The sequence below is a fragment of the Macrobrachium rosenbergii genome, chromosome 14 (assembly GCF_040412425.1).
Source record: "Macrobrachium rosenbergii isolate ZJJX-2024 chromosome 14, ASM4041242v1, whole genome shotgun sequence".
Lineage (NCBI taxonomy): Eukaryota > Metazoa > Arthropoda > Malacostraca > Decapoda > Palaemonidae > Macrobrachium > Macrobrachium rosenbergii.
The window spans coordinates 11,390,303-11,415,302 of record NC_089754.1 but is presented as its reverse complement, the minus strand read 5'-3'; the positions used below and the strand labels follow the sequence as shown (position 1 = coordinate 11,415,302).

General features: G+C 35.3%; 2 protein-coding genes across 11 annotated transcripts in view; one reads left to right on the top strand and one right to left on the bottom strand.

Moving 5' to 3' along the window:
• The window catches only part of LOC136845717 (glutamate receptor ionotropic, NMDA 2B-like), a 1,021,158-nt gene that overhangs the window by 84,972 nt on the left and 911,186 nt on the right, over nt 1-25,000 (top strand). The gene's annotated exons all lie outside the window — the stretch shown is intronic.
• Nucleotides 12,326-12,730, bottom strand: LOC136845485 (uncharacterized). Its single transcript, XM_067115660.1, has one exon. The coding sequence runs from the start codon at nt 12,728-12,730 to the stop codon at nt 12,326-12,328; it is 405 nt and encodes a 134-aa protein (XP_066971761.1).

The following is a 25,000-nucleotide window of genomic DNA, read 5'->3' as shown; positions in this document are numbered from 1 at the left end:
AACGGTTTTTTATGTTAGCTTACTGGGTTACATAAGACATTTTTTTAATCATTATACCAGCATAATTGAGATGTTAAATAAGAGGTCTGATGTGGACCTAAAATCATAAACATGTTTCCTGTCTTGTTAATACAGTGCGCAAGGATGAATGTGAATTTTGGTACACCGTTTTCGTTTCTTGCAAGCTTTCACGAAAATGTATTTATTTTTACATTTAGCTTAGCTGAAGTTGTTTAGACCAAACATTAACTTCCAACTCCAGATAAGATCATTTGGATTCATATAAATTAAAATAATTTCGCTACAGAACCCTCACTAGCACAAGGCGAGCTTAATATCTAAGAGAAAATTCTCTGTCTGTTCCCTGGTGTATTAAAATATCTTACTGGTTCCAGCTACATGAAAAAAGTCATTTGAGGACAGCAACTTTTATTTTCTACAGAATTCCGATATTTGGAAGTTGTCGAAGTTCGCTCCTCTTGCATATTCATGATGGAATATATTTCATAGTTAAGCTGTTTAAACCTTACAAACTTTGGCAGAAGAGATTCTCAGTTTTAGATTAATTCAATGGAAAAAAAACTTCTCCTTATATAAAGTCATTTGAATTGGCTAACAATTCTAGCTAATTAATTTTCAGATGTTATTCCGACAAATTATGTAATCGTAAAATTTGATCTGTTTTCGAACTATGAATTTGAAAGGTATACAAGCACAATAGTAAACATTATAGTGAAGAAATTTCGATATATACCACTTGCGTAATTATATACATATATATATATATATATATATATATATATATATATATATATATATATATATATATATATATATATGTATATATGTATATATATATATATATATATATATATATATATATATATATATATATACGAGTATATATATATATATGTATATATGTATATGTATATGTATATATATATATATATATATATATATATATATATATATATATATATATATATATATATATATATATATATATATATATATATATATATATATATATATATATATATATATATATATATATATATATATATATATAACATGAACATGAATAGACACATAAAGATATTGTTTATCCGCCGATATAAATTCATATTTCAATACCTATACACACTCTAGGACCAAAGCTCATAGCTATGCATGCATGTAAATATTTATGCATATATGCAAGAATTTTTGAGTCAATGACAAAGTCTTTCTGGGTTGGTGCCTTGCTCTCCGAAGAGGAAAGAATTTTTAATCTATATTTCGATTATATAATAATTCACAGATTTTCATCTGCTTAGCTGGATAATGAAACTTGTAAGAGGTCTTGTTTGCCAAATGACAGATTCAGTGAGACTCATGAAAGCTCAAAAGGCAACATTGTGTTTGATTAACTAAGTGATTGGGGAAGGATTTTGCGTTTTTTCTTGTCTATCAGTGCTGTGTCAGTTTTCAAAACAATTACGTGAGCTTCGATTGTCATCACTAGTAAGAATTATTATTATTATTATTATTATTATTATTATTATTATTATTATTATTATTATTATTATTATTAATTTGTCATATGAAAGGTAAAAATGATATTCCATGATAAAACTTTGAGATCTAAGATCGAAGACTTTTAGTCGAAGTTATATAATTCAACAATAGTTTTACAGCGGAGTTCGCTAACATTCATTTGGCAATGAGCATGTGTTAATTTTTTAGATTTTTTCCAGCAAGACACATTACTCTATGCAGAAAGGAATTTCTTTTTCGGCCGTAAACTATTTTGCAAAGCAGGACTGGTTTCAGAGAAAAAGTACCACACTTCATCAGCACTTTTATCTTGACGCACTTAACTATCTACCCCCATTTTTCTGGCATTCTTCCTTTATCATATGTATCACACACTTGCTAGGTCATCATCTACGCCTAACCGCTAACGCTTTTGAATTAGACAATCCAGTCAGCACCGTACTGTCGTCCATTATTACTATATGGCCAGAATATCTCGAAGCACTGCCCATTGCTTTTACCATTTCTAAGTATGTCCATGTTTCTTGCAATTTCAGTTCTTGTTACCCTACTCATACTGTACAAACAGTTCATTTTTTCCATTCGCATTTTTGATTCTTGGGTCAAAAATCAACAAAGTCTTAACATTTTGCACATATCCTACTACTTTCGTTGATTCACCTAGTATAATTCATATTCGCTCTTATCCTACCATCGGGACATCATAGTGGTTCCCATTTACCCACATAAATTTATACTTGTATGCTTTTTCTCGGAACTTTCTCTTCTGATATTAGTCCCTGAAGTCTTGCTTCACTATCTCCAGGTAATGCCACATCATTTGTAAATAACAGCTTTTCTGTACTTCCCACATGACCAGTTTTCTTTTCCCATAACTTTCCTTTTACATCTACTGCCTTTTCTTCGGGTTTTTGTAACACTCCACCCTATAAAGTCCTAAGAACCAAGGAGCCATTCTATGCCCTTTTCTTAATCTAATTTTGACAACAAACCAGTTATCTCACATTTATGTAATTAAACACTCGGTTTTCATTTATCATAACAGTTTGTTTTTGTTCCAGCCAATATAACTTCTGTACCATGATTATGTTCTCAGAACTATCTGCATTGCAACTCTATAAATTCTATCATAGGCTTTCAATAAGTCTGCAACTGCTATGCGTTTTTCTTTTCCTTTCAAAGTTCATGCCAGTTTCATTACAAACTTTCCTTATATAAATCTAGTGTTCCCCTATCCCATAGCAATCCCTCCGTCATATGGTTTACTTTCTCAGTGCAAGTGTAATAATTGTTTCTGTGTAGAAGAGTAAAGGAGATGGAAGAGATGGTAAGAATTACAGTTGCAGTTCTTACCATCTCTTCTATCTCCTTTACTCTTCTACTCAGAAACAATTATTCCTCTCGGCCATTTTTCGAAATCTTCCGGTCGTCCAGACACCCCTCTACGCCTGTGGCTTTCCATTCTTCAGTTTCCTGTTTGCCATCCTTATCTCCTCATTTTACTTTCCCTTTCCACTCTTACATCATGCAGCTCTCCGTATCTTTTATCTTATGCATTCATTATGTCTTCTAAATGCTACCCATTGAAAATTATGTCTTCTAAATGCTACTCATTGAAAATTATGTCTCCTAAATGCTACTCATTGAAAAGGACTGTATACCTTTCTGATAGCGTCTTTCATGGTCTTTTATCTGTTTCTCATCAGTCTTTCTCCCTGTATTCCCTTCCCTGTAGAATAAACCTTTCTCCCTCAGGTATTTGTGCACAATCTTCCCTCAAAACTCCCACCATCATAGCTTTTTCTTACCTGCGTTATTTTCTTCCTGTCTTGTAATTGCACAGCAAATCATCTCTTTTTTCCTTCATTTCTTTATTCTGCCGATTACTGTTTATATTCCCTCTTCCAACCTTCCTTTAACTACAAAAAGACTCTTATATTGACTTTGTAACTCCAGACCTAAATTTCATGTGCTCTTTATCTGTTCCTTCCACCTTCTTGTCTAGAGCTCTAACCTCTTTTCCATATATTATTTCCTCACACACTCTTCTCACTTCCTTATCAAACGGACTTGTCTTAATGTCATTTAATCAACGTATTCACACTCTCCTGTTTCATTTAATCAACGTATTCAACCCTTTCCGCTTTAATTTAAACGTCTGTCTATGTCAAGTTTTACTTCAAGCAATTTATGAAGAGGTATATATAGAGTGAATTCTCTTCTCACTCTTACATCCTTCTATATCCAGTTCCATATATTCTGTATTACCACATAATCTGGGAAATTCTTTTTACCTCCCTTTTCTCCTCTTTCTTACTAATATCACCCATCTCTGGAAACTAGATATTTCCAACAATCAAGCACTTCCAAATGTTTTTCATCAAGACTTTCCATTCTCCTTTGCTCCAAGAACCCAATAGCTTTCTCTGCTATTTATTTTTTTTAATTAAAATCATTTAATGCAGCCATCCTATCCTCATATTTTTCAGGCTCGACCAGGCAGGAATCTAGACTCCCACCAATATACTGTACTCGTTTTTTCTATACCTAATCCACATGCACTCAATATTGCAATATTTCTCACGCCTAATCAATCTTGCCACTACAGTCTCCAAAACAACAATTTTGCACTCGATCACCCGTCCCCTCAGTCTCTGTGTATCCCAGTTCTACAGCCACTGCCTGTTCACAATTGTCTTCCTAACGTCCATAACATCCTGATTAAACAAATGAATGTATTTCTATGCTTTTGCAGCACATCAGAGCGATTAAAAAAAACGTTATTTTCGGGGGCAAAACCGGTACGGGGTATGGGGCTGAAACCCATGGATCTGCCCCAGTTATTGGTCTTCAGACACCCATAGCGGCGGGACTGAAGTTATTGTCCTTTCTGGTATCCTATAGAAGTGAGTGTTGTTCCCATTGGCTTCAGGAAAGGAAGCTCTCACAGTATTTACGGAGCATTTTCGCACAGCAGTAGATCCTATAGCACACATTCTATTTATTTTCTAAATCATTAGCATCTTCTGGGGCAGTAGTGTTCAGTTTGGACCCCTTACGACCACTACAGCAGGAGTACTCATTACAAATACCGTCCTAACATATGAGCTTCCCAGTGGCTCATGTGGCATCTAGTCATTTCCTTCCGCCCAATGGGTACTGCACTGAGTAAGGAAAAGTGTGGTAGAATTCAAATTATATATATATATATATATATATATATATATATATATATATATATATATATATATATATATATATATATATATATATATGTGTGTGTGTGTGTGTGTGTGTGTGTGTATATATTATATACACACAAACATATATCTATATATATATATATATATATATATATATATATATATATATATATATATATATATATATATATATATATATATATATATGTTTGTGTGTGTGCGCTTATGAGCGCTCATAAATGTACTGAATGGCCCGGTGTCCCGAGAGTGATTTCACTAATCTTTGATATTCTCTGTTATTTCTCCACCAACCAACCGAGTTCCAGACCACGATCCTCAGCCTAAGATCACTTCATAAACTGACGTCACATTAAACTAAAGCCCAAGATGAAAGGTCCCCCAGTGCTCAGGAACATCCAAAAGAGTGCTGACATCGAAACTCCATTTGGGGAATCCGTCGCAGCGTCATATTTCAAAGTTATGAATTTCATGTTCACCATCCGATGTGTTTGATACACTGATCAAAGGATAAACGACTGCGCCGGAAAGTTCATGTCAGTTGGTCGGGTAATTTGTGGCAGGAGATTTTCCCCACAAAAAATGTGTGATGAAACAAATATCAAGGGTTTGGTAAAAAAATTTATGCATGCGTGCCTACGTTCACACACACACAAACATATACTGTATATATATATATATATATATATATATATATATATATATATATATATATATATATATATATATATATATATATATATATATATATATATATATATATATATATATATATATATATATATATATATATATATATATATGTATATATATATATATATATATATATATATATATATATATATATATATATATATATATATATATATATATATATATATATATATATATATATATATATATATATATACATATACATATATATTAATAAGGAAATAATCACTGCAGAATAATCAAGGGGTAGCAACCCGTGAAAAAACTTTCTCTGTGGCAACTTGATGAATCTAAACAAAGCAGCTGCGTATTATACACGTTTCTACGCACTTTGCATCTCATAACAAACTTGAATGCACTCTTCCGTTACGTGGATGTGAAGGCCTTTTTACCTTTCTATCAGTCGCCAGTCTAACTAGCTTTAAACTCTAACCGTTCTCTTCATTCATGTTAACGATTTTACCACGTTCCCTTCCCTAAACATAACTCATCTGTCTAATACTTCTCTCGACTTCTCTGTTCATGTACACCTCTCACTTCTACCGTCCAGTTGTTTGATATACTACAACTTTAATTCCATAGACACAGCTGCTCTTCTCTCCCAGCTTTTTTCCCAAGACCCAGCTACCTTCCTTGACTCACAAGTTGACTCACCCATTCTCTCATCGCATGTTAACTTGCCAACCCTTATATCAGTCCACCAGATTCTTCATTCAATTCTCACAATTAAGGTTCATTGTTCTATCCTCCAGGATTTTACTTACCTTTATCAGCATTACGCCCACACACATTGCCATCCTAGTGTTCCTCTTACAAGAGTGTTCACACTTTTTAAAAATCATCTGCATTTCATCTTCCCCATCCCTAATTAGTCATGTAGTATATGCAAAAATAAACGTCTCCAAATCTTATTTTCCTACGCCTTGCATATACTTATTTCTGACCTCTAGCAGCCTTTCAATATAAAGGTTTCAAACAACCATAATAAGGCTAACACACCCTTGTCTCAGATCGCCTTTTCCACCAAACCAGTCACTCTGCCGCCATCATGCTTGCCGCCATCATGCTTGAAGACACGTTGGTTTTATTATTAAAAGATATCTATATCTATCTATATATCTATCTATATATATGTGCGTGTATATATACATTGTGTATGTGTTTGTGTGTGTATTTGTGCATGCTCTTATGTCAATTTATAACATTTTATGATAAATATAGCAGAGACCACAAAAATGGAATACGAGATGAAAGCACATAACACTTTTAAGAATTTCAACACGTTTTCGGAAATACAATGATTGCGCCTCGAAAGTGTGTAGAAATAACACGAGGGTACTTGGTTCCTCCATCTTTTATTCATTCTTCTGACCGAGAATGTATATGTATATATATATATATATATATATATATATATATATATATATATATATATATATATATATATATATGTGTGTGTGTGTGTGTGTGTGTGTGTGTGTGTGTGTGTGTATGTGTGTGTGGTTGTGTGTGTGTGCACCTTCGTTTAAACAACAGGTCATGTTACCTAACTAGCGAAGGGATTTGTTTACAATGAAGACTCATCATTTATCCCCGCTGTTTCCTTAGGTTTCATTATGAGCCCAATATTTTCACTAATATCCGAGGAGTAACGGACAATAATTTATCGCTGTGTTGCCAGTTTATCATATTTCTTATTTTTTGCAATCTCCTTTTCATTAGTACTGCTGCAAAGGTAACGCCGCTGCTATCATTGCCATCATTAATAAGGAAAGATAAGAAATCTTGATATAATAATAGAAAAGGAAATTCAGATATAATAAAACCTCTGATAATGTTTTCAAAATATTTTGTAAATATCGCAAGCCCCAGTGCTGCATCTATTGACATGATAAAACACTTTATCATTGAAACCATATGACTGTAAACAATTATAAACTTCCCTGAAATAGTATTGATTTTATGAAATGTAGGCTTTCATGCCAAGCACAGGGGCACTTGACCATTCAGCACCTCAGGCAGTCAAACGATGGAGTTGGAGTGGTTATGCAGTGGCTGCTTGGTTAAAGATAACCAGAAAATAAAGGAGATGACGTACAAAGATCTAAAGGTGGAACTGGGAGAGAACCTCGCAGCTGCACTAAGAAGTAGTAGTTAGAGAGGTTGGATAGCAAAACTGAAGAAAGGCAGTGAGAATGAAGATGGAGTGAAAGACTAAACAGTGGTGCAGCTGTGGGCTGATGGGAAGCTGCACACACCCTTTAGTAATAGTGCAGTGTATCACTCGCAAAGGTAAAATTTCATTCATCTGTAATAGTTAAATTACCTATAAACTTCTTTACAAAATGAGCGGAAGAATTTCGATTATTTCAACAATATTTAACCTTTTCCTGATATTTCTAAGAAAATGAAATAAATTCTAGCGTAGATGAAAGCGTTCCTGACATACTTTTTTTTTTCTTAGGAAACTCTAGTGCAGATTGTTTTCAAAAGTTTTTCCTGCTTCTCTTTGAGCTGAGAGTTGCTATTAACCTTTCTTTTACAACACACATTTTCTTAAACTTTACTGAGAAATCATAGTTTTTCCAATATTTACGAACAAGATTAAGTCATTAAGTCACTGTCAAAGTTTGACGATTTCACTTTACCTACGAAAGAATCTCGTTCTTAACATTTTTCTAATTAATTTGACTTTTTTGAGATAAAAATAATATTTTTGCATCCCTTAAAGCAGTTTCGGTTCCAAGGTCTTTACTAGTCTTATGTGAAATGAGGTAAATCCTTTTTTTTTTTCAACGGCTCAACGGAAGAGTAAACAATTTAAAAGTTATACAGTATACATAATTATATGTGTATATATTATTTATTTATTTATTTATTTATTTATCAATTTATTTATTTGAATATATATATATATATATATATATATATATATATATATATATATATATATATATATATATATATATATATATATATATATATATATATAAAGACGAACAGCTTCCTTAGCAGAAGGTAACACCAGAAAAAAACAAGATGTTAGTTGTTGCCGTATTTATACTTTTCCTCTTAACTCATGGGCGAAACCCTTGCGCTGAAGACTTCACAACATCAGTGCTGTACATAATCCAACAAATATTAAAGCTAATCCATTGTCTATGTTACTGTTTTTATAATTTTTTTTTACCCCCAAAATCAGAGCCTTTGTGGTAATGGAAAGGCTGGAGCGTGCAGAGCTGTAAATATACCAATTATACTCTTGAGATGGGTTCAGTTTCAAATCTTGATTCGTGATATTGCTAAACGTTTGAAATTTCTACAAGATTTCTATATTTTAAAATAAGAGGACAGTGAAATGTGGGTATACCGTACCGCAGAGTTTTATTTTCTATCGCGCCAGATCACGTTAACAAAAGTCATTTATAGGATTTGTGATATGTAAATTCTAAGCTATTTTTACTATTATACTTTTCATTTAAGTAAAATTCATCCCATGGACGGTTTTAGAAAGACATATTACTAGGATTAAGTCTAATTTTTTTTTCAATTACTCTGGTATCTGCGCCACCTTGCCTCCTTGTTCTCGATCGCCACTGATCTGTCGCATAAAATTTCTATCGTTTGATAAGCTTCCCAAGGCATGCCACATTTTCTTCATCATATCATAGTTTGTCATAAATATTTGTGATAAGATTAAAATAACGTGTTATTTCCGCCCCCCCCCCCCCCGAAAAAAAAAATAGTCTTTAACAATGGCTGTTGACATACGGTTAACATTATCAATTAATTTTTAGCCTCAACAAAAAGTTATTGATTTTTAATTGAGTGTAACAAGACATTGCCGTACAATCTTCTTTGACATCCTTTAAAACATCCCATAAGAATCTTTAAAACATCCTAGACAGAATCCATTTCTCTCTCTCTCTCTCTCTCTCTCTCTCTCTCTCTCTCTCTCTCTGCCCGATTATAACGAACAATGATACAAATGAAAAAGAAAGTTTTCAGTAATCTATGGACAAAATTAAGTATATTGGAGTGAATATTATTACCTATATCCTTTCCTTTTCATTGTCTTATTGTTCTATCGGAAAATGAGACAAATGAAAAGAAGTATATCATAATGACTCTCGCCTCGTGGCAGTTTCCACAGACTTTTGATCTTTTTCCGATTATTTTAAAGTAGTGCATTACGAGGGACTCGGTTAGTCCACGCCATTCATTACGATTATTCAGTTCCAGCTCTGGGGCGTTTCAGGAGCCCAAATGTACAATGTAAAATGCACATCATTATGATCCTCATCTACGGACTACTGTATTCCATCGATCTGTATTTTTGTATTTCTGAAACTTACTTTATGGTGAATTTGATGGATGTAGAGGCACACAAGCATACAGACTATCTTAACACTATCTTAAGCCGTAGGATCAAATCTGGTTGAAAGTGTATGTCGTTATGATCCTCATCTTATGAGAACTACAGCAATATCCTATTTTGTATTTCGGACTTGAAATTTGTTGTGAACTTAACCGGTAAACTAATGTTCCGACATTCCCTTCATATGATGTAGAAAATTTTACCAGGTACCTAGGGGTCGCTCTCATTAATTGCAACGAGCATCTGATTTTGGGAGAGCTAGGAATGTTGATTTTTGGTAAAGGGATATTTTCTTGGGTGGATCTCTTAAATTATGCTTAAAAGACTGACATCCTATACACCATTGCTACTGATTTAGTAAGATTTGGTGACTCAGTTTAATAAACGCTCTGTGGTTGGATTTTGGGAGGGCTGGGAAGGCAACTTTAGGGAGTCGGGCAACTTTTGGGAGTCTGACTGCTCAGCCATGGCGTATATGTGCAGCAGTGAACGCTATTGTTAATAAAAGTAATGTTGTAATTGTAATAACCCCTGTTATTTTAGTAATAAGGTCAAGCTTATAATGACATGCATAACAATTGTTGAAATAAGGAATAACAAATTTTCCTTTTTTATAGATAGGAAATATTTTGCAGTTGTCAGAGTATAATGATACCGAAAGCAATTAACTATAATTACCTCTTGATTATCAAACGGTAAAAAACTAATGAAGTACTGGCCCTAATTTTCGATGTCCCTTTGAATGGGAAATGAACACGAAATGATGATTATTAAAACATGCATTTTTCAAAATAGCCTTGCCAATCCAGGATAATTAACGAAAATGTGGAGCAATGGAGAATAGATGAATCTGCAAAATGGGTTTATCTCTGAGGGATACTTCAAAACCCCTCTTGAGTGCAATTTACATATCTTATGGATTAAAAAGAAAACTGGGACATAGCCCAAAGAATTATCAGGAAATATCTAAATGAGAGAGAGAGAGAGAGAGAGAGAGAGAGAGAGAGAGAGAGAGAGAGAGAGAGAGAGGTTGTGTAGCTGGCCTTGCCACTAATTGGTTACCGATTTTTATAGGTTGTTTTATGAGAAATAAGCAAATAATTTTTGCTCTGGCATTCGTTAGCTTGTGTCGCTTTGAAGTAACATAACGAAGGTACTCGCTTTAAATCCTTGCTTCATTTAAAAATAATTCGTCTTTACCATCTGAATACTGCTGCCGTAATCACTCATGAGCATGTAGGAGCTGGATGAGTAAGGGCCAGCGTCTCAGTATTTACTAATTTGCTGTCACAAATTTTTAACTAGACATGGGTTTCCGCGAGTGGAAAAGTAGCATCTTACATTAGGGCAAGAAAGGCATAACTTACGGTCATATATGTTTTCTCTCACCAGGAAAACAGCTAACAATTCTATATATAAAATAATGAGAATTTTCCATTACATATGATTACAAAACTAGAAACATTTTACATTTATAAGTGGTCTTGGTTTTCAAATGACATGGCCGAAAGTTACTGCAAATACTTCAACAAGTAAAAAATGGGTCGAAGTTTCTTCGGCGCAATCGATTTTTCTGTACAGCTGCTACAGCGTATAATCAAGGCCACCGAAAATAGCTCTATCTTTCGGTGGTCTTGGCATATTGGTGTATGAGCCGCGGCCCATGAAACTTTAACCACAGCCCGGTGGTGGCATATCGTATATATTTGTCAGAAGCACGATTATGGCTAACTTTAACCATAAATAAAATAAAAGCTACTGAGGCTTGAGGGCTGCAATTTGATATGTTTGATGATTGGAGGGTGGATGATCAACATACCAAGTCGCAGCCCTCTAGCCTCAGTAAATTTTAAGATCTGAGGGCGGACAGATAAAGTGGGGACAGAATAAAGTGCAGACGGACAGAAAAACACGGCACAGAATTTTTCTTTTGCAGAAAACTAAAAATCACTGTTTCAGCCTTCCACCTGAGATTTGTGCTCTCTGGGGAGAAAGTGCTGGTGTGGTAGGTCACTCATTGCTTGGACGGCGGATGCCTGGAGGGCCCCAACAGGTTCCCTGCAGTACCCCCCCCCCCCCCAGGAGACTTATGAAGATGTACTGTCATCTGGGATGTATGCCGATTTCAGCCTGTCTATCAAGATCCAGGTCGTTCTCCCATCCACTGACATCTGGTAGTATTTTTCTCTTCGCTACAGTACTCGGTGAGGTCCAGAGCAGATGGGGGAGAGGGGAGGCCTGTACGTGTCTGTTCTGACAAACGCATACTTTGTTCTTGCCAAGTTCTTCGGGGATATAGTCTTTTCTGGCTGCGTTGTATGTTGTTTTATCTAAAATAATTTTTTCAATGCCCTGCGGACATCGGAGGTGGGTGGTTGGCTCTGTGGTTTGAATGACATCTGGTGGTATGTTGCGAGTATAGTGCCTCTGCTGGTGATGCTTTGAATGCTGCATGTGGGACCGTTCTCAGTCTTTATAAAATCCATGGCAACTCTTTCCCGTCTTGACATTTTGAGGTGAGTGCTGCTTTCAAGGAGTTGTGGAACTGCTCTATCATACCATTTGCTTCCAGGTTGTATGCTGCCGTGTGTTTTATTTTCGTCCCAAGGCTGGTGGTGAGGGAGCTCCATAGGGCAGATGCTGCGCAGACCAAAAGTCTCCCATCTTTGGTGAAGGCTTGGACTATGTGTTGATAGTCCATCTGCACCACAATCTGCCATCCCTCGAGCATGTGATGGAAGTACTGAATAGCACAGTGGACTGCCAGCAACTCTTTGTTGAACGTGGAGTATTTCTGTTTCGCTGGAGATAGCTTTTTGGTAAAGAATGCCAATGGCTGACGACCCTCGTCTGTGTCCTGCTCGAGTACCACGCCCATCACCGTGTTGCATCAGTTGTTAGGGTTAGGGACCTGTGGGATAGAGAAAATATTAGTGTTACTGCAGAACTCAGGGTTTTTTTGGCTAATTGAAAAGCTGTTTCTTGTTTGTTAGACCAACGTAAAGATTTTGGTTTTCCTCTTTAGCATTCATATAAAGGGGATATTATTTTTGTTAGGTTGGGTATGAATAGGTGGTAATAGTTGATCATGCCAGCAAATTCTTGGATTGCTTTGATGGTTTTTGGTATCGGGAAATTGATGATAGCTTGGACCTTTATTGGGAGGGGTTTGACTCCTTCGGAGCTGGTTTGATGGCCAAGAAATTCGACTGTATTTTGTCCCCATTCATATTTATCTTCCTGCATTACTAGCCCGTTTTCTTTAAGTTTCTCCAGGACTTGTCTTACGTCTTTTATGTTATAGTTGGGGATGAATATCAGGATATCGTCTACATAAATGACACAGTGGGGCAATTCTCCTAGTATTTCATCCATGAGGCGTTGGAAAGTTGCACAGCATTTCGAAAACCGAAACAGCTGTAGTTAAAGGTGTATGTCCCAAAGGGGGTTATGATAGGTGTTTTTTCTGTCTTCTTTAGTAGATCAATTTTTGTGAATACTTTGGCGCCTTCTAGTTGGTTTGTTATGTTGGCAGTGTTAGATAGGGAGTATCTGTCTGGTATTGTTTTGACATTGAGTCGTCAGTAGTCACCGCACGGCCACCATGTACTGTCTGCTTTAGGTACCATGTGGAGTGGGGATGCCCAGTGGCTGGAGGCCTTCTGACAGATTCCTGCCAATCCTATGTCCTGGAATACTTGTTTGGTGTAGGCTAGTTTGTCTGAGGCCAAACGTCTGAAGCGGGTGTGGATTGGGAGGCCATCGGTGATGATGTGGTGCTTTGCAGGGTTCATTAGGTTATGCTGAAGAATGTCTTAAATACTTCGGGATATTCCTGAAGGAGGTGACAGATCTCTGGTCTTGCTGTGAGGTTTGTTGTTGCTTTTGGAGTTATTGGTGCTATGGGGCCATCTCTCTGGATTAGCTGCTGTCTGGCTATGTCTACCAATGTCGTGGACTTTCAGGAAATCTGCTCCTAGTAGTGGGATTGTGACGTCTGCTGTGATGAACGTCCAACTGTATAGATTGTCATCGAATGATAATTTCATGGTTCTTTTCCCATACATTTTAAGCCAGGCACCACTGGCAGTAGACACCTGTCGAGTGCTGGATGATGTAAAAACACATGGAATGTTTTTGCTTGCACCTAGAAGAAAGACAGAAAGGTAGACTCTTTTGAGGCAACCTGCCTGCCTGTCACTGACAATTAGCTGTTTGGGCTGCTGCTGTGGCCATCTTGCATGTTTTTTTATAGCAATCAGCCATTCTCACATTTTTGGGCCTCACTCCCATATCTCCTATGGAAGAAACGTAGGCCCTTCTTTTTGGTTCTATGCTTGTGTCTGTTCTCCTTCCTGTGGTTTCAGAATCAGTGTATGAGAGTGGCAGGCCCGTCTGGCTCGCTGTCCAGTGCTGTGTCGCTTTGCTGTGTTGTGGTTGTCAGTTGGCTGCTGCTACAGGTGTTTGAGTGGGGACTGTTGATGTCCATGCCAGATGGACTGCGTCTGCCATTCTCAGGAATTCATTGAGGGGCATGGTGGATGTGTTGGGTATCACGGTGACTGTTTGCTGTGGCAACTTCGTCAGGAGGACCTCTTTCACTAGGTCTAGTGTTGTTTTTGGTCAATCGTCTGTGGCAGGGATCGTTATTAGACTTCATAGTTGCTTGTAGATTTGTGATGGCCGTTGGTCCCGTATTGCTGTGCCCACGTTGTTTAGGAATTTCCAAGTTCTGAGGACAGGGGGCATGCTGAAAGACGACCTCAGTCGTGCTTTCAACGCCTCATAGACGGTAGGGGTCTTTTTTTCTGCTAGCCATTTTGTGATCTGTTCAAAGACGTCGTTGGGCAGGAACTTGAGGAAGGCGTCGGCTTTGCGTGATGATGTTGTGATCTTCTTGGATCTGAAGATGGTCTCTGCTCTGAAAAACCAGGCCTCTGGACTGTGCGTCTTGAATGGAGGCTGGAGGATGGATGCTGCAGTGGCTTTGTCGCTGGTTGGGTTGGGGTTGGTGTTGTTGGTCATCTTCGTGGGTCACCGGTGTAGGAGCGGGATGAGAAAGGGGCAGTGCCTCAGTATTTACTAATTTATTGCCACAAATATCTGGCTAGACATGGGTTTCAGCGAGGGGAAAAGTAGCACCTCACATTAGAGGCATAACTTATGGTCAGATGTGTTTTCTCACTCCTGGAAAACTGTTAACAATTCATTTTTGTATGAAGGTGCAATGAGTGCCGAGGAAGGGTTTTTATTATGTTCAGGAAAGTTGAAGCGAAATATGGTGACCAATTGCAAACCAAATCAAGACTAGTTCTGGAGAACTGCTCTAGGTTGGTTATATTAGCTTTTAAATTGCAGTAATGCGTTTAGCAGAGATTTTGTCATGTGACCGTAAGAGATTATTAATTATGGTTCAACATACTGTAATATATTTTTTGCAAAAAGATGTGTATATGGATTTTATACAATGTAGAAATTTTTGTTTACAGCTGGAAATACACGGATGACTGATGATTTGCATCATGCACGGATAATATTAAACATTGTACGTAGAACTGAGTCGTGTCATTGCGCATTGTTTATGAATATAGAAAAAACTAGGTCTATAAATAAAGCTAAAAACTTATGAATATGGGAACATAATATTAATGATACATTCATAATTGCCCCCTAAATTGTATACGTTTATATTGTGTGTATGGAAGATACCAAAAAAGAGTAAAGAAAATAAAGTAAAGCAACGATAATTTAAAACAAAATAACACATCAAGACTTTTTAGAAGGGAATTGTGAGTTTTATAAACCTTAAAGCATTAGCACTTCATTACAAATATAATGTTCATAACAAACTGGAACGTGACTAATGATCGTTTTACTGATGGAACCCAAGTTTGGAAATGATTAGATATTTGAAATCTGATTTGCCAGTTCCAGTGAGTAGCAGTTCCAGTATCACCATCATCATCATCTTCATTGTAACCAACGCCACGTAACGCTAATGATCAGTTAAATTCTGCCGCTCATGTCTTTCGTGGGATTTATCTTACACGAATCTCCACTCATCTCCAGCCGCTCCCCCCTCGTTATCTTATATGTATCGAACTTCTATTGTTTCCCTTATGGCATGATTTCTTGTTCTATCCTTCCATCCAACTAGACTTACTCTCCTCAAAGTCATATTCTTAAATAAACAAAATCTTTTAGAAAGTTTCATTCTCTTACAATGATTCGTGTCCGTCTAGCAATACAGATTGTACCAGACTTATAAGGTTTTACACAAGTCTGGTAAGGTTTTATATATAACCTTACCTTCTTGTGAAATTCCAATATATTTGATTTCCAAATCTAATTCAGCTTGCCCCTTGTTTGGTGTGTCTTTTTTAGTCTCTAACTCAGTTCCTACCCAAGAGAACCTTTACTGGATATCAGTGTTCCTACTGTAATTATTTGGAAGATTCAACTTCATTAATCCTTTCTCCATTTAATGTTATTTCACCCCTTTACTTTTGTTTTTCTTAGATTTATTTTGAGCCCCATCTCTCTGGCAACATAATGTATTCTATTAAGCAAACTTTGTAAGTTTTGCGGTGTTTTGTTGACTAAAACATCATTTGCATATTCTAATTCTGTTAAGATCTTATATTTGTACTAAACTAAATCTCCTCTTCCATCTCAGACCTCTTTCTTTACTGAGAAATCTGAGTTCCAATACGGATGACACATAGTTCTGTAAAAAATTGAACTAAATTAATTTGATTACTCCTTTCCGGAACGGCTTGGAATGTATCTACTTCATTTAATGAAGTCCACCTGTACCAATAAATTCCTTTGACATTTTTTTAATTATTAAGAAGAGCCCAATGCATGTTGGCTCTTGCATTTGTATAGGATCAGGTCATATAGTTAGTCAGTTCCACTGATTTTAGTTAAAAAAACTTACAATTACATTACATGAGTGAGCAGGGGTCTGTCTTATTTCATTTGAAATATTCGTCTGATGAGGAGACACAAATATTTATTGTAGCTGACAGCATAGGTGGTTAAGAGGTAATGCCAATTTTCTAGTAACCTTGGTTCGAATCGTGTCGCTTCGCAAAAGTTTTTAATTTCCACCCCAGATTTAGATTTGGTGTAGTTTTGAGTTTATCATATACATGTGTTTGTGTGCCTGTGCAAATATATATAGATATATAGATATATATATATATATATATATATATATATATATATAAATATATATATATATATATATATATATATATATATATATATATATATATATATATATATATATATATATATGTGTGTGTGTGTGTGAGTGTGTGTGTGTGTATAATGATGTAGATGAAAAACTGAAGGAAAAACACTCTTTCTCTCTCTGTTTATTTATTTATCTGGTTATATATTTCACTATTTGCAAATATAAAGATTTTCTCTCGGCCATAAAGGCAAAAGAAAATATTTACAGACTTTACATGTATCGGTAAGGAGGTATCAGCCAAACTTAACTGCGATCGATATGAAGAGGCCTTCTCTTGATGAGGAATATGTGTCGCCTCTTATATAAAGAACGCAATGTAAGAAATGAATGATGCAACAGTACGTTTGGAGGACTGAATGATGTATGTTGCTTTTATCGGAGAATATGATGTCATTTTGAAATACACCTAACAACAACAAACAGAGAAGTCGACACATTCCTCTTCCTTGTTATACTTTACGCCATTCATTCTGCTCCGTCGAGATCCACTAGAGGCTCACTCGACTTCCTCTGGCATCAGCTTTTATTGGAGACAATCGAGTTGACATGTTTACCGTTCTTTATTTTGTCTTTTGCATTTTAATATTAGTTTTTTCTGGCGTGCATAGTCTTCATTTTGCTTTCATTCTCATAGTTGCTTATATCTTTCACGTGATTCTACTGTGTCTTATGTATATATATATATATATATATATATATATATATATATATATATATATATATATATATATATATGTGTGTGTGTGTGTGTGTGTGTGTGTGTGTGTGTGTTTACATTAAATCTGTCGATTAATTTTATATATATTTTTTTAAACCTCACTTTACTACAAATGCGGTGAAGAATATTCTTACAACGTGTGAAGAAGGGATCCAATGTATTGCTGTTACTGCTCATGCTATAGTTAATGCTATTGCAGTTTTCCTGATGTCGATTATGATTATTTTCTCTGAAATGCTCTTTCCATTAGTGAAAATGAAGTTTTACGTTGGACCATACCAGTTGAAGACCAATATCTCCAAAGCTTATAATGGCAGAATGTACGGCATTTATATCTTATAAAGATTAAGAAAAATCGCACTTTTCTAAAAATATATTAACTGAAATATGCAGCCATACAAACGCAGGCAGAGAAGAATGAGAAATGTTATATATTATACGAAAGCTGTTCAAGATTCGTTAATTCACAGTAGATGCTTTCCAGCTAAACTCAAGGGTTTGTAACCGGAAGTAATAGAATACAACCTCTTTAACATTGATACTTGTGTATATCATTCTGTTCCGAGATTTCTGCTTTAAAAGATGTCATCAAGCTACAGTATACGATGATATTCAATGGTCATGGCTTTCTTCATATTGTTAACAAGTCATTTATTTAAAACATTTGGAGTACTGCATATGTCCTACTGTATTCTTCTTGGTATCTTCCGTATAGTTTTGCGCTCGATAGCTTTTAAATATACATATCAAAAAACTAATATTTTGCCTAAATATTAGTTTTTCGAACGATTCAAGGATGCTGTCATTATCAGTTACTTGCTCGCTTACTTTCATGGGCCAATCCTTCGAACAATATAAGAAATGGATAACGAAAACAATGATCTACATGATAACAAATAGAGACATCTAATATATTTTATTACTTTATGCCAGAAATATGCAAATTCAAATCTTCAAAAATCTCTACAACAAAGCACATTAAGATTTGAAGTCTTTTATGAAGACCCTTGTCTTTTACCATTTAGCTGCATTATACATTGCATTTATTCATTAATAAAAACATTATTCAAAGTCTCAAATGAGTGTAGAAATACTCGTGTGCTGGAAGTGTATGTTTTTTAGTGAGTGTATTTGTGTGCGTGTGGAGAAAATTTGTGTGTGTGTGCGTGTGCGTGTGGGGAAAGCGAGAGAGGGTCTCCAGGGGAATAAACAGGAGCGTGAAAATGGCTGAGACTTAAAAGAAAGATGACTTTATTTTCTTGTTTGATTACTTCTGCTGCGATCTCTCATAACACAGTTGGTGTTGCGCCAACCATGTTGCTAATGTTAGTGCTTTATGTTATGAACTTGTTTCACTTTTAGGTGTTCTTCGTCTTTTATATACTTTGCTCAATTTATCCGACTGGTCAGACTTGTTTGATATCCTTTATTTATTACTTTTTACCGCTTTTTCCTGTCCAAGTATTACAGTCAAAAAGTATATTACAATACATCTTTGGACAAAGATGCAAGTGAAGAATTTAACTTAGGTAGAGTTGTCGGCTAGCACTCTGCTAGGCCCGAGTTCGAGTCTTCGGCCGGCCAATGAAGAATTAGAGGAATTTATTTCTGGTGATAGAAATTCATTTCTCGGTATAATGGTGTTCGGATTCCACAATAAGCTGTAGGTAACCAATTGGTTCTTAGCCACTTAAACTAAGTCTAATCCTTCGGACCAGCCCTCTCTAGGAGAGCTGTTAATCAGCTCACTGGTCTGGTTAAACTAAGGTGTACTTAACTTCCCCTATTGTAATCTCTTGTAACAAGCCCTGTCTTCTTTACAAAATGACGATCATTAGAGGGATTAATCTTTAAAAGTGAAGTTGACAGTTTCGTGGGTTTTGTGAGCAATTATTCAACTCAGTAATTGACATCGTAGTGTAGTTTTTCTCTCTCTGGTTAATACTGTTTACAGAACACAGAAAACATTTGTTACAAAACTGATCAAGCATACGAAACAACATTTGACCTTTAAATGTCAACCGGGATTACCACTCGTTCTGAGTATCAGATTCAATTGAAACAGCACCTAATCCAACTTTTATTCTACTTGAGCTCGAGACACAACAAAAAGTAAAATCCATTGTATGAATCCCCTCTAACCTATATATCTATATATACTGTACAGTATATATAGATGGATAAACACTCCCACAGGTGTAGCTCCGTCCTTATCATTTGACAAAAAAGCTTGTAAAGAATGCAAGTATAACAGAATGTTTTCACATTATGAAGCATATAATATACACATATATATATATATATATATATATATATATATATATATATATATATATATATATATATATATATATATATATTCTGACTCACATCAGAAAAATTTCTGACTCACATCAGGTCAGGTCTTCCAATTGAAAGGCAAGGGCGCTGCCCACTAGGCCATACAAGTCATAAAAGAAGTTGGAACCTGAGGGCAACTGCACCCAAGGAATTACCTGGGCAAGCTAACTGCTTGCATACCAGCGTGTTTTCCCCAACTTCCCGACTTAGCTTGCCCAGGTAATTCCTTGGGTGCAGTTGCCCTCAGGTTCCAACTTCATTTGTGACTTGTATGGCTTAGTGGGCAGCGCCCTTGCCTTTCAATTGAAAGACCTGGGTTCGATCCTGATGTGAGTCAGAAATTTATTTCTTTCCACATGTGATTTTTTGTTGATTATTTATATATATATATATATATATATATTGTTTGTTATATTATATATATATATATATATATATATATATATATATATATATATATATATATATATATATATATATATATATATATATATACTGTATATATACACAAGTAGGTAGGTTTCTTTAAAAGACTGTGTGTGCACGCTCACACATTTCTGTTTGTGCTCCAGTCATTTGTATTCCAACTGTATTTTTAGGCGACTTTCTCTCAAAAATAAGATTGTAAAGAAGGAAACAAATGAGACGTTCTCCATTAGCGAGCAACGGCTAGGCCATCATGTACATCACACTGCTGTTCCATTAGCAATTGCCAAATTTCCATTTATTTCAGCGGGGAAGAATTTTTGCTCTGGACTGTATTCGAGTCAACAGCTTTTAATTCTTTTTTTTTTTATACTTCTCCGCTCTTTCCTCTCCCACGCGTTTCTTCTGCTTCTTTCCTTCCTGCTCTTGGCACAACTAACAATGTTTTTAACTTCACGACTTTTATTTTATATCTCCCTTCCATTTATTCTTGCTACAGTGAGTACAGGTAGTTTTATGTAAAGTTCTTTCTCTCCTAGTTCGTTCCCACCTTTTCTTGTCTGTTCATATTACTCTAACGCTTCCTTTAATTTTTTTTTCATTTATTTACTTCTTTTCCTTTTTATGTTTTGATCGTTACAACCACTATGTTGTTTGTTACCTGTTCCCTCGTTCCTTTCTCCTCTGTCCTTCCTTTCAGCAAATACCACAACTAGACTAGTTTCACCCAGTAAACAGATCTCAAAATGTCGGAATGAAATTTAATCGAGAAACCTTATTGCGAAATCATATCGATTTGCGATACAAGGAGAGCGGAATAATGAATGCAGTACTCGAATGGCATGATGCAATGTTCCACAATTTAAAGGACTTTCTCTTCAATTTCTGAGAGGAAGGTGAAATTGAGTTCGCCGGGGATTTTCTTGTCTGTTGCATCGTTGTTTTTCTGAGAAAATGGGAGGGAGCTTTCGGAGGGTTCACAACAATATCTTTCTTTTGAAAAGGATCACACAATGACTACTTCAATATTCGTAGTTCTTTTCACTTCCTCCAACTTGTTTGTCTGTTTGTCTGATAGTTTGCTGGGTTTTGCAGCACGGTATGGCTCGTTTCTTACGCATTATTGTACACGAGGTGGGGCTCGTGACTCGTAACAATTGATTAAATTTTGGGAGATCTAAGTTTGGATGATAAGGGTCCATTGAGATAGGTTTGCTCAGCTTTGGCGGATGTTTGCTGGCTCCTGCTGCTCAATTTATTTTCTTCCGATTTGTATTTGCTTGTTCCATTTATTTTTGTTTTTCTGTCTGCGAAAACATCCCGATACACTGAAGATATGCATAATTAGCTTCAGCGAAAGTTTGCCATCTTTGAAACCTGTTATTTACAGTCTAATATTGATTTCAGTTTTCTTGCTTCATAAATAATGATTTTTTTGTAAAGGACTGCATCGCGACTTTCAATGCTTTCGAGCCTTCGTAGCATTAGCAAGGATGCATCATATCATTTCTCATCACATTAACTAATGACAGTTTCAATCTTCCAGATTATTTATGGTGTATGTGTGTTTCTTTGCAGAAATTCTTTTCTTTGAGGGCAAGCCGTGAAAAAATAAAAATTAATATAATTTTTTTTTCGTGGTTTTAATAATTCTTTTTTCTTTTTAGTCAGATCGACGAAGGCTTGCTCATGTTTACCTGTCTTTGTAATGTGGTATCCCTTTAATTCTAGTATAAATACATAGTGCATGATCGCTGCCTTTCAAGTGGAAACATTGAAAATACATGACAATATCTTTTTCTTTCATAGAAAGTTTTACCATGGAGTAGTACACTGAAGTATACTAGTTGCTTTTAAGAGTTAGATAAAAATATGGTAAAGTAAATTATCATAAGAATCGATAACATTCTTTTTGAAACATCTAAACATTTTACAAATAAAAGGATTAAGAATATTGTACACAAAAGACCACAGTGAGCGTAAGGGCCTCTGGCTGAAATAAGATTCGTCCAAAGACTTTAAGATGAGGAGAGTGATTGACTAATCGATTTTCTATTCAATTCCATTACAAGTAAATCGGTTCAATGTTTTGTTTTCATTATGTTCATTATGGTCTGAACTTTATTTGTAAGTAGCATAAAGTTCGTAAATGGAAAAATAAATGAAACTTCTGCGCTCCATTTTGATCATGAAACAAGCGCGTCATATTAACAGTTAAGATGCTCCAGTTCTGGTTGAAATTATATTAATATATATATATATATATATATATATATATATATATATATATATATATATATATATATATATCCAGTTCTATATATTATATATATATATATTATATATATATATATATATATATATATATATATATATATATATATATATATATATATATATATATATATATATATATATATATATATATATATATATATATATATATATATATATATATATATATATAGAAGGTTGAAGAGTAGAAACATGACTAGGGCTTGATTTATTTTCAAGTGAGATTCGACAGTACGGAAGTGAACGAGTGACTGGGCCATTGACCAATGTGCCTTAGATACGTCTAGTTGTGGGGATGGTTTTGAATGCATGGTTGACAGATGTAATTGTTCTTTTTCTTGTAAGGATAGTTGAACAGAGAAGCCTGCCAAAAATATCAACAATCCTTAGTATAGCATTGCCGTGTATGGTAGGTATTTGAATCAGAAAGTAAGACAAGTGACAAAAAAACTGATAGGGAAAGAAAAGTTAGGGTTTGAACAAGGTTGCGTGGATCAGGTGTGTAATATGAAATAATTGCCTGATAAGTTTATGGATAAAACAAGGACATAGTAAAGCTTATGAATAATATATGGAAGGCAGTGTGGAATTGTTAGTGATATACGATGCAGAAGTTGGGTGACAGATCTCTCACAAGATTTGATGATGTAGTGACAGGGGTTTTAGAATATGAGGACGTGAAGGTTACAGATATACTTGACTTTATTCATAGATTTCATGATGGAAGAAATCTGGGAAAAGGCATTTGATGGAAGTGTAAAGCAATTGAACTAGAAAATTATCCATAAATTGCGTTTGGAATGTCTGATATATGCAGATGATGCATTAATGATAACGGTCAGTAAAGAGGACCTGTATTGCAGGTATTAGTGTTAGAGTTGAAAGTATTTACGAAAGGTGAAAGTTGAAAGTAAATGTAAGCCAAAATAAGACCATAATGGTAAATGGAAACCAGGAAAATGGTTGTTAACATGGGCGGTAGAAGTGGATGGTCTTTTCACGTATTTAGAAATAGATTAAGGATGAGAGTATAATCAGAAGGAATACAGTGAATAGGTGACATAAGGGAGGTAGCAGGACGATTGCAAAAACATTGGAGGAGACTTAAAATGTCCATGTCAGCCGAAATTGGAATGCATGGAGGTATTATTAACTGAATTTCCCTGTATGAACGCCAGATGTGCGAAAAAAATTGAATCTGTAGCAGCGAACTGATTGTGCATTATCAGTGGTGCAATAAAAACTAAGAGGATGAAATATTCTGAGATATGGAGAATAGAGGTAATATGTATACCTTAGAGGGAATTATGGAACACTTTGTTGTAACACGGTGTGGTCATATATAAAAAAAAATAAAAACTGAATGTGATTGATTGGTGAAAAGAGGACATAATTTTGAAAAGTTAGAAGGAAGGAGGAAGTGGGGGGGGGGGAAGCCCTAAAAAGTGCTGGGCAGATGACATGGAAGAAGAACTGGAAAAGGCCCTGAATATCCAGGCACCGCAAAAGCGCTCGTAAGACAGAGGTTGTACCGTGCCAACTTTAAGGTGTTGGATGAGCCATTTGCGCAAGCAGCCAATGGTGTAGAAGTTTTCTGCACTGAGCGTTCATTTAGGGTTCAGAGTTCAGAATTGTCGGTTATCAGTTTTCATCCTGGATCCACCGTCCATTTGTGGAAATAATATTATATATATATATATATAATTATATATATATATATATATATATATATATATATATATATATATATATATATATATATATATATATATATATATATATATATATATATATATATATATATATATATACAAACGCCTTGTTTTTTCCTTACAAATAAATATATATTCTTCCGTCATTACAATTTAAAACAAATTCTTCTTGGAGGTCATTGCCCCTGTTATTATTAACATTACCAGTTAAATAAAGTTTGTTATTTCTCTGGATACTAATTCACCAAGAAAAGCCCAGCACCAGTGTCTAGCTGAACCAGAAAGAAAACAAGGAAACGAAAAGGGAAAAGGAAAGTCTGGAGCCTATTTTTCGCAGCCGAGGAAGGACCATTGATTAAAAGAGCCACTGTGACATCCAATGCCACTAGGATCAGT